The sequence below is a fragment of the Trichechus manatus genome, unplaced genomic scaffold (assembly GCF_000243295.1).
Source record: "Trichechus manatus latirostris isolate Lorelei unplaced genomic scaffold, TriManLat1.0 scaffold00281, whole genome shotgun sequence".
Classification (NCBI taxonomy): Eukaryota; Metazoa; Chordata; class Mammalia; order Sirenia; family Trichechidae; genus Trichechus; species Trichechus manatus.
The window spans coordinates 1,644,357-1,657,520 of record NW_004444217.1 but is presented as its reverse complement, the minus strand read 5'-3'; the positions used below and the strand labels follow the sequence as shown (position 1 = coordinate 1,657,520).

At 37.2% G+C, this 13,164-nt stretch overlaps 1 protein-coding gene across 1 annotated transcript in view; it reads left to right on the top strand.

The window, feature by feature from the left end:
* LOC101344191 (tolloid-like protein 1) overlaps positions 1 to 8,307 on the top strand; it is a 271,716-nt gene extending 263,409 nt beyond the window's left edge. The window contains exons 16-17 of the mRNA XM_004390077.1: positions 6,764 to 7,014; positions 8,173 to 8,307. Of these exons, the coding sequence (XP_004390134.1) occupies positions 6,764 to 7,014; positions 8,173 to 8,307 (386 nt within the window). The remainder of the gene's footprint in view (positions 1 to 6,763; positions 7,015 to 8,172) is intronic.
* The last annotated feature ends 4,857 nt before the right edge of the window (positions 8,308 to 13,164 follow it).

The window sequence follows — 13,164 nt, the reverse complement described above, 5'->3', positions numbered from 1 at the left end:
GTTTCATTTTGGTTCAGTAATCAGAATTCTAACTATTCCATTGTCCAATATTATTTTTCACTCTGCCACATTTTATTATGAGCATTAGATTTATATTGGAGGGTTTGTGAGAAAGAAAATACTCATTGTCAAGATAGTAATCTGATTTATACTAACAATGGGTGTACTCCTGTAAATAATGGAAATTGATTATTTTCCTAACGAATATAAATACTATGCTTTCGAGAAAAATCTTTCCTGGGCCAAAGTTTCATACAAACCCTTGGAGGGATTTCCCATTCATTTGACTTTCCTCTGCACGTATCTTCCTGATTTCTTCTCACATACTGAAGGGTGGAAAATTGAAATCCCATGACTCTATTTGAAATCCCGTTACTGGACTGATAGTTGTCTGATAGCAGAGTTCATAGCAAGATTTTTCATATCTTGGCTTTCCAGGTTCCAGGAATGTAGTGTGAAAATATGCTGTCAAAACTCTCGAAAAAGCTGACAGCATAATATTTCAAAATTATTTACATGTAAATTTCTCTTTGTTACTTTTATAAACACTTTTATAGTGTATCTTTTTATCCTTTGTGAGTGAAGCAATTAAGATTATATTACAGTCCAGTGTATCGGCAGCTCTGGGTTCTTGGCCTGGGTGTGTGCTTACGTAGCTGGGAACTTTGGAAAAGCGCATGTATTTGGATCTCAGTTTCCTCATCTGTAAAATAATAACCACAGTGTTATTTACTGCTGTAAAGCTCCATGACTACCCAGTCTGCATGACTTCAGCCCATGTACCCTATTTGCAGTGTATATATTTACCATTAAGATTCCATTTGTACGATCTAATTCTCTATGAGTTGGAATCAACTCGACGGCAATAGGTTTGGGTTTTGGTTTAATTATAACAGAGACCACGTATTGAGATCCTATGTATTCCACGCACTCAGCATTTTAGGTGCACCCCTATACTTTACATAACATTTACATACACTGAATCCTCCCAAGAACGATACGTAGTAGATATTGTCTTCATTTTGAAGATACAGAAATGGAAAGTTTGGAGGATTAAGTAATTTCCCACAGTCTCCAAAATAGTGTCAGAGCCTAGATTTTACCTAATTTGGACTCTTTCCGAATCTCCCCTTTATAGAAAAAAATTTGGTTTAGGAAGAAAAGCAATTAAAAACATTATCATTATTATTTGAAGAAATATGTAGAATTGAACACTCCCTTATGTAAGTTTTAACCAAATCCTCAATTCAAAATGCATAACTGACTAGACTGCTTTTATCTCCCTGTTTAGTTTATATCTATTCTGTACGCACCCAGGCGAGAAAACTGAATCACATTTTGCTGAGAAAAATGTGCCTGGGATATTGTTGAATCCAGCCCTCTCATTTCAGAAACGAGGCATCTGAGACTAAAAACTTAAAATGACGCCAACTGTTAGTGACAGGATTAGAGCCCTAATTGGTTTCCCACCTCTGCTCAGTTACTCTTGTCAAAATTTTTGGCATTACCTGCTTGGTTTGTTTTGCTCATGTATAAATTTATGCTCACACTTAAAATAGATCACTTTTATACTGTTACTTTTTAGTAGCCATAAATGCTAAAATACTCTTATTTCGTCCCTTCTATTTATTTCTTCTCTAAGATTTTTATTTAACAAGTTCATTTATTACTCGGCCTTTCATCCTCAAATACTCATTTGTCTCCTGCTATTGGAAGACCTTGTAAGGTAGTAGAAATGTATAGGAAAAAAAAGTATGAGTGTGTAAGAATTTATAGGAAAATAAAAGGAATTCCTGCCTTCTGGAGCTTACAATTTAATAAGGTAAACTGCTTTCCAGTTTACATCTTAGTTTCTGCTGCTGCACAGAAAGGCAGCCAAGTACAGGGCAACAGCTGTCAACTTTGCTGCATGTATAAAGCATTTATGTGTTAATTACTGCATTCTAGAATACGCATGGCTAGTTTTGAAGCCCTGGTGGGGCAGTGGTTAAGAGCTCAGCTGCTAACAAAAAAGTGGGCAGTTCGAATCCACCAGCTGCTCCTTAGAAACCCTACAGGACAGTTCTACTCTGACCTGTAGGGTTGCTGTGAGTTGGAACCCACTTGACAGCAACGGGTTTGGATTTTTTTTTGGTGTTGTTGATGGACCCTGAAGGGTATGTTTGAGTTTACATAAGTACGTTTATATTTCTATGTACACTTGTAATGTTAGGTACAAGAAAAGATTTTCACGCTACGAATTTTGAAACCAGGTGATGATAAATATTGCACTAATATAGCTTTATTATTACTTTTTCATAAGTAATACTGGGCATAGGAAATGGCCTTTACTGGAAAGAGTCTTTTTTTTTCCTCTGAGAGTTGGTCCAAAGTCTAAATCTAAATTTATTTTAATCAGGCAGAAATGGTATTACTGCAGCCTTAAGTAAACTAATTTAAGAAAACACACCTTTCTGGGGAGAAAAAGTACTCTGTCTTTCCTCAGAGGACATGGCGGTGATACTGAAAGAGAGGAATGTGGAGAGAACATAATTTTTTTTAAATGTGACATTGTCTCTGCTAGGGCATCTTTCCTGTAGCATAAAAAATCATGCTATTTGTCAATGACATTTAAAATCAAATAATACTGTATGGAGCTCCTTTAGTGGTTAAGAGCTCAGCTGCTAACCAAAAGGTCCGCAGTTCGAATCCACCAGCCGCTCCTTGGAAACCCTATGGGGCAGATCTACTCTGTCTTATCGGGTTGCTATGAGTCGGAATCGACTAAATGGCAACGGGTAAGCTCCTTTAAAAAGGAAATTATTTTGATCTAACTCAATTAAATTAGAATGCCCACTAAAAGTGCCTATAGGTCAAGTTACAGGACCTCTCCTGGAATATGATATTTTACCAGGAAATAAACACACGTTTCCAAATTAAAACGAAGACCACCCCCAAGCGTTTCTTCCCTTCTTGTTACATTTCCTCCTCAGCTTCATTTTCCATTTCCCAGAATTCTGTAGAAGACCTTCTGGCAGTTCACAAAGGACTTTCAAACAATTGAAAAAACAGTATTGCTGACATGCCAAACGAGCGCTTTTCTCTGTTTGTGACTTGGTAAATAAATAGGGATATTCACAGAAATGTGTTTATGGTATTTACAAACCTTCTCTTAAAGGAGATATCTTAAATGATACATTACCATATTTTGAAGGATAGACTTAGGATTTATCCAAAACACTCTTAAGCAATTTCTTCCTGCTGCCTGTTATTTTCTGCTCATGGAATTTCTCTGAGGGCGTATTAAAATAACACCTCTTGTGCATATAGTATTCAAATGCACATCCTTTAAAAAATTTATCCTGTTGACTACATTATTTCATTTTTTTCATGGTTGATAAATTAACTACAGATGTATTAGTTTGAGTGGCGATCCGTACGAATGTTGGCCGGAGGCTGCAACAGATAAACGAAAACTGTGGCACTTTTGGAAACACTTTAAGTCACCGTTAAATGTCGTTTAAATCATTTGTTTTTGTAGAAGTTTTCAATAACACCCAATAATGACCTCTTTCAGTGGTTTTCGGATTCACGAAGGCTTTGTGAAATCTCCTCTCGCATTTTGCTCAACTACTTCATTTCCGCCTTTATTTTTGGTCCAAGCAGGGGATAATAGTCTTTTCTGGAGCTGGTCTTTGATTTGCCACTTTGTTTCTATCACAACGGCTCAGACAAGCAAGCGCCTCCTCCAATCTCACCTTCCTTCCCTCCAGCTCTTCCTGGGCTTGCTTCTGTGGAATAAAATTAACATGAGCACTGACTGCATTTTAAAAGTTGAAAACAGTGTAAATCAGTCAATTGCCACATCAAACTTTAATAGGCAGAGTTTTTCTTAATCTATAAATGAAACTACACTAATTTATATATTATAGTTGAGTTCAGAAATATCTTTCAGAAAATATTTTACCAGCCTACAAAAATATAATTCATCCCTTTCTGATAGCTGACTAATAGTTTTCAATTTTTCCAGCTTTTCATTTCATACCTAAGTGAATCCCAGGAAGTACAGATCATGGCATTTAGATCTTCTCCCTGGAAAACAGTGACAATAATAATGAGACTTTATACTAAATGGCTTTTACTAGGCGCCAAGCACCTTCTAAGCATTTTTTATGTATTAACTCATTCACTCCTAGATCCTGTGTTGTGAGTACTATGCATTATTATTCCCATTTTAGAACTAAAATATGTGGGACAAAATCCCACAGCTGACAAACATCATTAGCTGGGATTTGGACCCAGACAGTTGGGCTGTGGGAATCTGTCATCAGGAGAGGACAGTAATTCTTGGAGTTGCTGGAACGAGAGGCACTGTGCTGAGAAAAGGAGGATACTTGGCTTTAGGTTTGTGGGACCCTGAAGATGGTATCCCAAGGCTGATTGGCATGCCAGCGTGCAGCGTTGGCTCTAATCACCTGAGTTTGTAATCGATATTGTCCGATGCCCCACCTACTGTGCGGTTGTTATTGATGTTGTTGAGGAGTCGCCGGGACACATGGCGACCCCACAGACGATGGGACAAGGAACAAAACGCTGCTCGCTCCTACACCATCTCCATGATAGGTTGTGATCCAACCCTTACTAACCATAGAGGGTTTTTTTTGTTTTTTTAATTGATTGATTTTCAGAAGTAGATCGCCAGGCCTTCGTTCCTAGTTCATCTTAGTGCAGAAGCTCTGCCGAAACCTGGTCAGGATCATAACCACCTGGGAGCCTCCACTGGTAGACTGTGCCTGAGGTGCATTGGCTGAGAGTCTAAACCCGGGTCTCCCACACAGAAAGGGAAAATTTTACCATTGAACTTCCAATGCTCCTGCTATCTGGTAGAGAGAGGAATATTTAAATTGATCATGTGAAACAGCTCTACTGTGAAGTCATTCATGTGACTGAAACCCTATTTGGAAGCTTTTTGGTTTGTTACTCACACAGAGGTTGCTGAACGTGAATTTGTTCATGGCAGCGCCAACATGTATGCAGACACACCTGGATGGGGTTCCATACCTGGGAATTCAGAAACGTTTAATATTTAAAATCACCAGACCACTATATGAGTAACCCGTATACAGATCCATTGAAAAATCCAAGTAAGAATTTCGGTTGCCTAATCCATTCTCGGAAACGCTGATGACGTAGTGGTTAAGTGCTATGGCTGTTAAGCAAAAAGTCCGCAGTTCCAATTCACCAGGCGCTCCCTGGAAACCCTATGGGGCAGTTCTACTCTGTCCTATAGGGCTGCTACAGCACTGAGTTTAATCCATTCTTACGGAGCCCTGGTGGCACAGTGGTTAAGAGCTGTGGCTGCTAACCAAAGGGTAAGCAGTTCGAATCCACCAACCGCTCCTTGTAAACTCTGTGGGATAGTTCTACTCTGTCCTATAGGGTTGCTATGAGTCGGAATCGACTCGAAGGCAATGGGTTAATCCATTCTCACGGGGGATGGCCAAAGACTGTCTTGTCACAACTATGCCTTGATATCCAGTGACTTAGCTTGCCCAGATGATTTCATATTGGGTTTTTGTCCCCTTCCAACTTATCCCAGTTTTCCCAGAACTTTCATTGTTTTAGGCTGAAAATCCTGCTTCGGAGACCCCTTCGTTCCCTGGCATATCAACACAGCTGGTCACCCTCCTTTCTCCTGCTGCTGCTTTTCATGTCCCATTTTTATCTTTCTGCACGTATCTTGGTTAGTGAGGCATTGCAGATTTCCTCTAGCTTTGTTTAATTAACCTCCAGTTATTACAAAGGCTTGGGTCTCTGACTATAAAAGGTTCCTGGAAAATTTTTTGAAACCTTTTATTTTCTATATTACAGTAACTATAAATCTTTATACATACTTACTTCTTTGGTGTATTTAACCCTAGTCATAAGGTAATAACTTATAGAGGACATATTTATTAATATCTGCCTTGAAAAGATGCTGTAAAAAGAGTATTTAATTTTTTTTTTTTTTTTTTTTTTACTATGACACTCATGCAAAATGTAACTTAATAGGCTGTGGAATTACAAAGGTAACTCTAATTACTGATGCGTGTACTTTTTGCTCCCTCAGGTTAGAGAAATATTGTTACCGAAGAAAAGTAATACTGTTCTGTATATTCTATATAGAGAGTTCTATATAATACAAACACATACACATATAAACTTGGAAGTTTTATATATTTGGCTGAATTTTAAGTTATTTCTTATTCCTTTGGATTCTGGGTTCATTAATTATTGATATTAAACTCAAGCTAAGATCCTGGCTTGTTCCTCATTAAAATAATATCTATGAGAGTAAAACAATCTTAGGTGTAACGGTAGTGGAATATTTATTGAAAGGTACTACCCAGCAGGCACTGTTTTCTAAGTGATCTTCATGTGTTAATTAAATCCTCAAAACCCACTTAAAAAACAAAACCATTGCTGTCAAGTCAATTCCGACTACGAATCGGAAAACCCACTTAGATAGGTACTATTATTATCATCATCTACATTTTACACTTCAGAAAACTGTGGATCATAGAGATGAAGTCACTTACCCAAAGCCACAGACCTCGTAAGTGCTGGAATTGAGATTCTGACCCAGGCACTCTGAGTCCAGGGCCTGTGAAAGAACCATTCTACGCTCTGACTCCCCAGTTATAGAAACGTTCCCGGTGAAAACATGAAAACAGTCTACCTTAAAATTGAGACCGGACTGTAAACGCTCATCCAGGTAATTTGCTTCTTTTTCTTTCCCGGGCAGAGTGTGGTGGCCGGCTGAAAGCCGAATCCAAACCCAGAGATCTGTACTCGCATGCTCAGTTCGGTGACAACAACTACCCGGGACAGATGGACTGTGAATGGCTATTAGTGTTGGAACGGGGCTCTCGACTCGAGTTGTCCTTCCAGACATTTGAAGTGGAAGAAGAAGCTGACTGTGGCTATGATTATGTTGAGCTCTTCGATGGCCTGGATTCCACAGCTGAGGGGCTCGGTCGATTCTGTGGATCAGGGGTAAATATAGTACCAACAAGATACCATAGCCATGAGAAAAAAGCCCACTGATTCATGACTGACATATATAATATATAAAAATTGGCAGTGCCTTTACAAAAACAAGTCACATCATATGACCAGGGGCATGACAAAGTGGAACTTCCCTCTCACGGCCGTATCACTTCCCCGCCTTGCCTCTAATGAATTTGCTGCATCATATCTGATGAGACAGATGAAATCAGTAGTTATCATTTCTTGTAACTTTCTTTGTCTTAACTTTCTTATTCATGTTTTTATTGCACAATAAATATTTAAATATCTAGTAATGTACAAGCAGTAGACTTAATGTAAACACACGCTTTTGGCGATTATGCCACCTTCCCAAGTGAAAGCATAAAAGAATAGAGGCACCGTTCAAACTGGCTTCACCTTCACGACAATCATATTTGGTGAGAGCGTCAGGGTGAAGACACTCTGTCTCTTGGGCAGCCTGCTGAGTGCCAGATCCAGGCCAGAAGAGGTCCCCTCGAGAAATAAAGACTTTCTCAACGCTCTCGCCAGCTGCCCCAGGACTCACTGCATTAATATGGAGTCACCTTCTGCGTACATAATTTGTTCTGAAGACATTGGTCCAGATTATTCCAATGCCTGTTGGTGTCTATTGCTTAAATAATACAATTGAACTCCTGCCCAAGTAGCAACTAAAATGAAACAAAAAAGCTTCTTGGTACTTATATTCTTAAAACAGGAAATAGTCGAAGGTTTGGGTTCTGGAAGTGACTGCCTCAGAGCAGCTTCTGAAACTAATTTGATATCTCTTTAGCTTCTCTGAACTTCAATTTATTTATTTGTAGATCAGATGAACTTGGCTTAAAACTTTGGGAGGGAAAAAAGAAGTTCTAGAGAAGGAAGTGCCCAGAACTTGGACACAGATTGACATGTCTTTAAAGCCCGGGGTATCCCTAACTAGCCATGTTCTGGAGAGGGTCATTTGCTTCTCTGAAACTCAGGTTTTCTCATCTGTACAAGAAGTCAGTCGTATCTACTTTGCCAGGTTGTTGGGAGGACTGAATTATACGAAAAAGGAAAAATATTGTCAAACATAATTACACTGAGGGAAAAGTGACTTGTTCTATTGTTTGTTCATTTACTTTTTTGTTTGGTTTTTGTCTTCAGCCACCAGAAGAGATCTATTCAATCGGGGATGCAGTTTTAATTCATTTTCATACTGATGACACAATCAACAAGAAAGGATTTCATATAAGATACAAAAGCATAAGATATCCAGATACCGTGCATACCAAAAAATAACACCAAAACCTCTGTCGGAACGTACAGAAAGGCACGTAATGGAAAGAAGACGTATTTTTTTAAACTGAAGATATTAGCACAGATGTTTTATATAATGAGGTTGGACAAAAGAAAACTGTAAGACTAGAATTATCTATGTACTAGGAGAGAAGTTTCTGGATAACCCAGATTAGCGTTATGAGAATATTTGAACTCCTTGCTCGACGGGATTGATAAACAGGATGAAAAGACATCACGTGCTTCAGTGAAGACTCTAAAAGCCTTTGTTCACAGCTTGATATAGATGCCCCACAATTCAGACAGATCATTTCAGGGGCTGCGACCCTGCAGAGTGTACTTTTCGACAAGTTTCCAAGATTTGGGGAAATAAAATGATCTTGTAGGTCAGGGACTGGAAAGCCCTCTTCTCATATCTTAATATAATTGCTTCGGGGCTGTATCTAGCATACAGTGCGCACCAGCTCCATATAAGGTGATGCGAAATGGAAGTCTTTTGAAGGTGGTTTGTACTTTACATGTGTGATGTGCGTCTGATGTGGGGCAATGGGAATATTTCAGCTCGTTATTTTCACTTGCAGGCCCACTTAACCTCTTTGAAACACAAATGATCTCGAGACCACTTCATTTTACTGACATTTTGACAAGTTTGAAATGTCAGCAGAGTCTATTATTGCAGTTAAACTCTAGACTTTATTGATTTAAGAGCGGAAAATGCCCAGGTGAGTGGTAAACTCAGTTCTTTGTGTGGAAGTGCTGCCTTCTCAAACCCAATCCAAGAAATCTTGCGAACCTTATGAGAAAACTCCCAAGAGATGTGTGCAGGATTCTTCCAACCGACTGCCTGGGGGGTTCATACTCACGTTCCATTGCTGCTATTGCCTTTCTTTGGACTCTTTCGTGCATCTGTTGTTTTTGTAGTTGTTGATGTTGTCATGGTTAATGTCATATTTAAAAAAAAAGGAAATGACGCAGAAGTAGTTCTTGGGAGAACTGAAAGGACTCTTTCTTCTTCTTCTTCTTCTTCCGGGATTCAGTTTAAAAAAAAAAAAATGCAATGTTGGAAAAAAGAATTTGGTTCTGAAAGACTTTCTATGGTGCTATTCCATAAACATATTTTTTTTAAACAAAGTTTTTGACCTTTGAGCCAACAACCCGTTGACTGTGAGTGTCTCCCTGTGTCGGGCTGGTGGCGTTTGAAGAAAAAAGACCTGTTAAATGTGTCAAGATTATTTTGTTGCAATGGCAGCTTTTGTCCTGTGGAACAACTGCTTGTAATGCCTTAGACTTCTTGCACATGATCAAATCGATCCTCCTATAGATACACCTTTTGAAATGTTGAACATGATAGTATATGTTAACAGCTCTATGGGGAAAATCCATTCCATGACTGAGAACATCAGATATAAATACGATGACCTGCTTTTGTTGCAGAAAATGTAATTTTAGAATGAATTTTCTGCTTGAAAGTCAGGTGTGTTTTTAATATTTATATATGTATATGTAAGGTTTTCTGACTGAGTGAAGCTACAAGAAGATGAAAAATAGTGGGTGGTTGAAAAGTTAAAATTTATGTGCCAAGTTCTACCAGAATCCTGTTTGAAGCAGCAACTTCTTGGAAGGTTTCATGGACAAATAATGGGAACTTCTGATTATTATCAACTGCATTAATAAAAGACTCTTTCTTTTAGAGAAACTCTATTTTGATATGTTTTGATGGTGATGTAGATGGCTCTATTAAGTAGCTTTGTTTCTGTTACCTGTCCATGAACATTCAACAGCATTTAATAAAATTGGGTATTTTTCTTCATGTTTACAAATTAAACTACACATAGCTATGTAGCTTATTTGTTTTTCTGTCACTGTTGCCCTGCATATCTTTTCTTGAAATGAGTTATAAAATGTAAATACATTTTTTAAACCGATCTTTTGTTCTTATTGAATGTTACTTTGAAAATGTGTAACTCTTGACTGCAATTTAGATGAGTTTTTCTTCACTAAGCGAATTTATTCCAGTAAGTTTTATATATTCTCCCTCAATTCCAATTAGCCAGAATATACTAGGGATGGGCAGGAGAGGAGAAATGGACATTTACTGAATACCTACAGTGTACTAGGCCCTGTGTTAGGTGTGTGCACTAGCTCTTTTTACCCTTCCTGCTATCCTTCGAGGGCTGTGGCCCTTTAATTTTGTAGTTCAAGAACTGAGGCTCATAGAGTTTATGTAACCTCCTGAAGGTCACGGTGTAGAGTTAAAAGCTGAACCAAACTTGTTTGACACTAGACTCTGAGCTTCTACTAGAGGTAGTAGAATCCATCTTGAAGTATATAAATAGTAGATTTTTTCATGATGAAACTTCTCCACATAACGTAAATTTGAGGAGTGAATTAGAATGAAACTTTCATGCTAAACATACCGCTTCTTTCAGGAACAGCGTGAGAATTAGAATATCGTCTCTAGATATCACGAAGAGCCACAATTAGCACTAGAAAGTTAAAAAGGCAAAAACAACTACGCTGCAGTTTGGTGTTAGTAACTACAGGGGCTTTGTGATGATGAATATGTTAAATTATTTTATCTGGAGTGGTAGAAGAAACACAGTGTTGTATTTTGAGAATTAGTCCTCAGTCAACATCACAGTAGGCGCCATGACCATACTCAACTCAGCCAAGAAATTAAAGTAAGAAGGTATAGAAGGCATACAGTGATGTTGTCGTCCATTTAGTTCTTCAGCGTAAACATTGGTTTTTATTATATTGTATGTGAGGTCTCTGTTTGTTGCATATTATTATTATATTAATTCAACAATCGCCTTACGTTGTTAAATGTGAATACAGCTTCCTTGATGTTTTGTTAATAATTGTTAGTTACTCTTCTAGACTTCTTATTAAATTAATCTTGTAAATTTTCAACCCCTACATCAGTATATTGGTTGTGTTTTATATTTACCAAAGTTCTAACTCCCATACAGTCCTCACTGACTATCATCAGAATAATAAAAAAAAAACTGCTCCCACTTAATATGATTTTATTTTATTAAGATCATGACTTAATATATATGCATAAGACAAAGATTTTAAAAGAATGTATGAGAAACAGCAATTATGTTTCCAAAGTCCCCAAATACTCCATGGCTGTATTGGGTGAATTTTTTATATCAAGGACTGATTTTAACATGTCAACTGATCAGCTCCAAATTCTGTCCAATTTTATTTTTAATATCTAAGTCTCTTTATTTGGTTTCTACTACTGCTATATTTTTAATGGTAAGCTTCAAATATCAAATTTTGTTTGGCCATATAGAAAATTTCTAAGAGTATCTAAGAATTAATTTTGTTCTTTATAAGTGTAAAAGTTATTTTTTAAAAGAAACATTAAATTATGTCCTTATTTAAATTTAGTAGAACTGTAACCATATTTAACATTAAAAATAACCTTAAAACAATTATCAAAATTCTTATTTTTATTTAGTAATAATGGGATATACCTTTTTTTTTTTTTTGGACTTTCTTCATAATATTTCAAAAGCTAACCACAGATAATCCCCCAAATAGGAAGTACAAAGGGATATATTTTTTTTTTTTTTTTGGAAAACTTTTTATACCACGTATTAAATCTAGCAGGGCAGGAGGAAAATGTAAAAATAATTTCTCCTAAAGAAGATTATTTGAATTGTAGGAACTTTTTCTATTTTACAAGAAAATTTAAAAAACACCTGTAATACAGAATTCTTAAGAAGAAAAAAAAAAAGCTGGTCTGTGAATGAATTGAAGCTTTTTATGCTTAAATGGATGGTAAATGGTTGCCATTGAATATTTAGCTTTTGGTTTTTTACTGCTGTGGTTGTAAAACTTAGAAGCCTTGTCATTAGCTTAGGGAAAAAAATTGATGGAAAAGCTGGCTCTGAAACATTGTGAAATAGTTTCATTAGTCTCCAGACTTTCTTTTGACATCTACTTTCTTCTCTATCCAGCCTTCAACCCTCCCACCTTCAGACCCTCCAATATTTTCGACCTGAATCAGACTGTCCATGTGCCCCTTGTCCCAACTATGATATCTTACCTCTTGCAGGGACCAACGTAGGATGATCTCAAAGGGATTATAAAACCCTAAGCTCATGTCAGTAGTCCTTGGGTGGCGCAAACAGTTAAGCACTGGATTACTAGCCAAATTGTTGGTAATTGGAACCCACCTAGAGGCATTTTGGACCACAGACCTGGTGATCTGCTTCTGCAAGATCACAGCCTTGAAAACCCTGTGGAGCAGTTCTACTCTGTACATATGAGCAGTGGTGATGGGGTGGCATTAGGATGGAGGAATTCACTTCAAAGAATGCCACTGAAAATTATTTAAATGAGAAGATTCAGCAGAAAGGACAAATAAAGTCCAAGGATTATGGATAATGAGGCTTAAACATGTAAACCTATGTAAAAGACTATTTAGTTGATGTATAGCCTTTAGAAGGCTATAATTTAAAATCAAATTAAATTGCAAGAAAATTTTACATCGGGATATAATAATTTTGCTGAAGTGATTTTTATATCACTGTAAGTCTATTTGTTGTGCTTGAATTTTCTAGGAATAGAGAGTGCCTCATAACAAGTTTTGACATTTTCAGACCAAAAGACAGAATACAACCATTTTTTTTGTAAGGATATATACACAGTAAACATACACCCATTCAAAATATCTATATGTACAATTCTGTGACGTTGGTTACATTCTTCATGTTGTGCCATCCTTCATGCTATCTCTATCCAAATTATTTTAATCCCATTAACTTAGACTCAAAAAACTGAAAAACCAAACCTGTTGCCATCGAGTTGATTCTGACTCATAGTAACCTAAATTTCTCATCT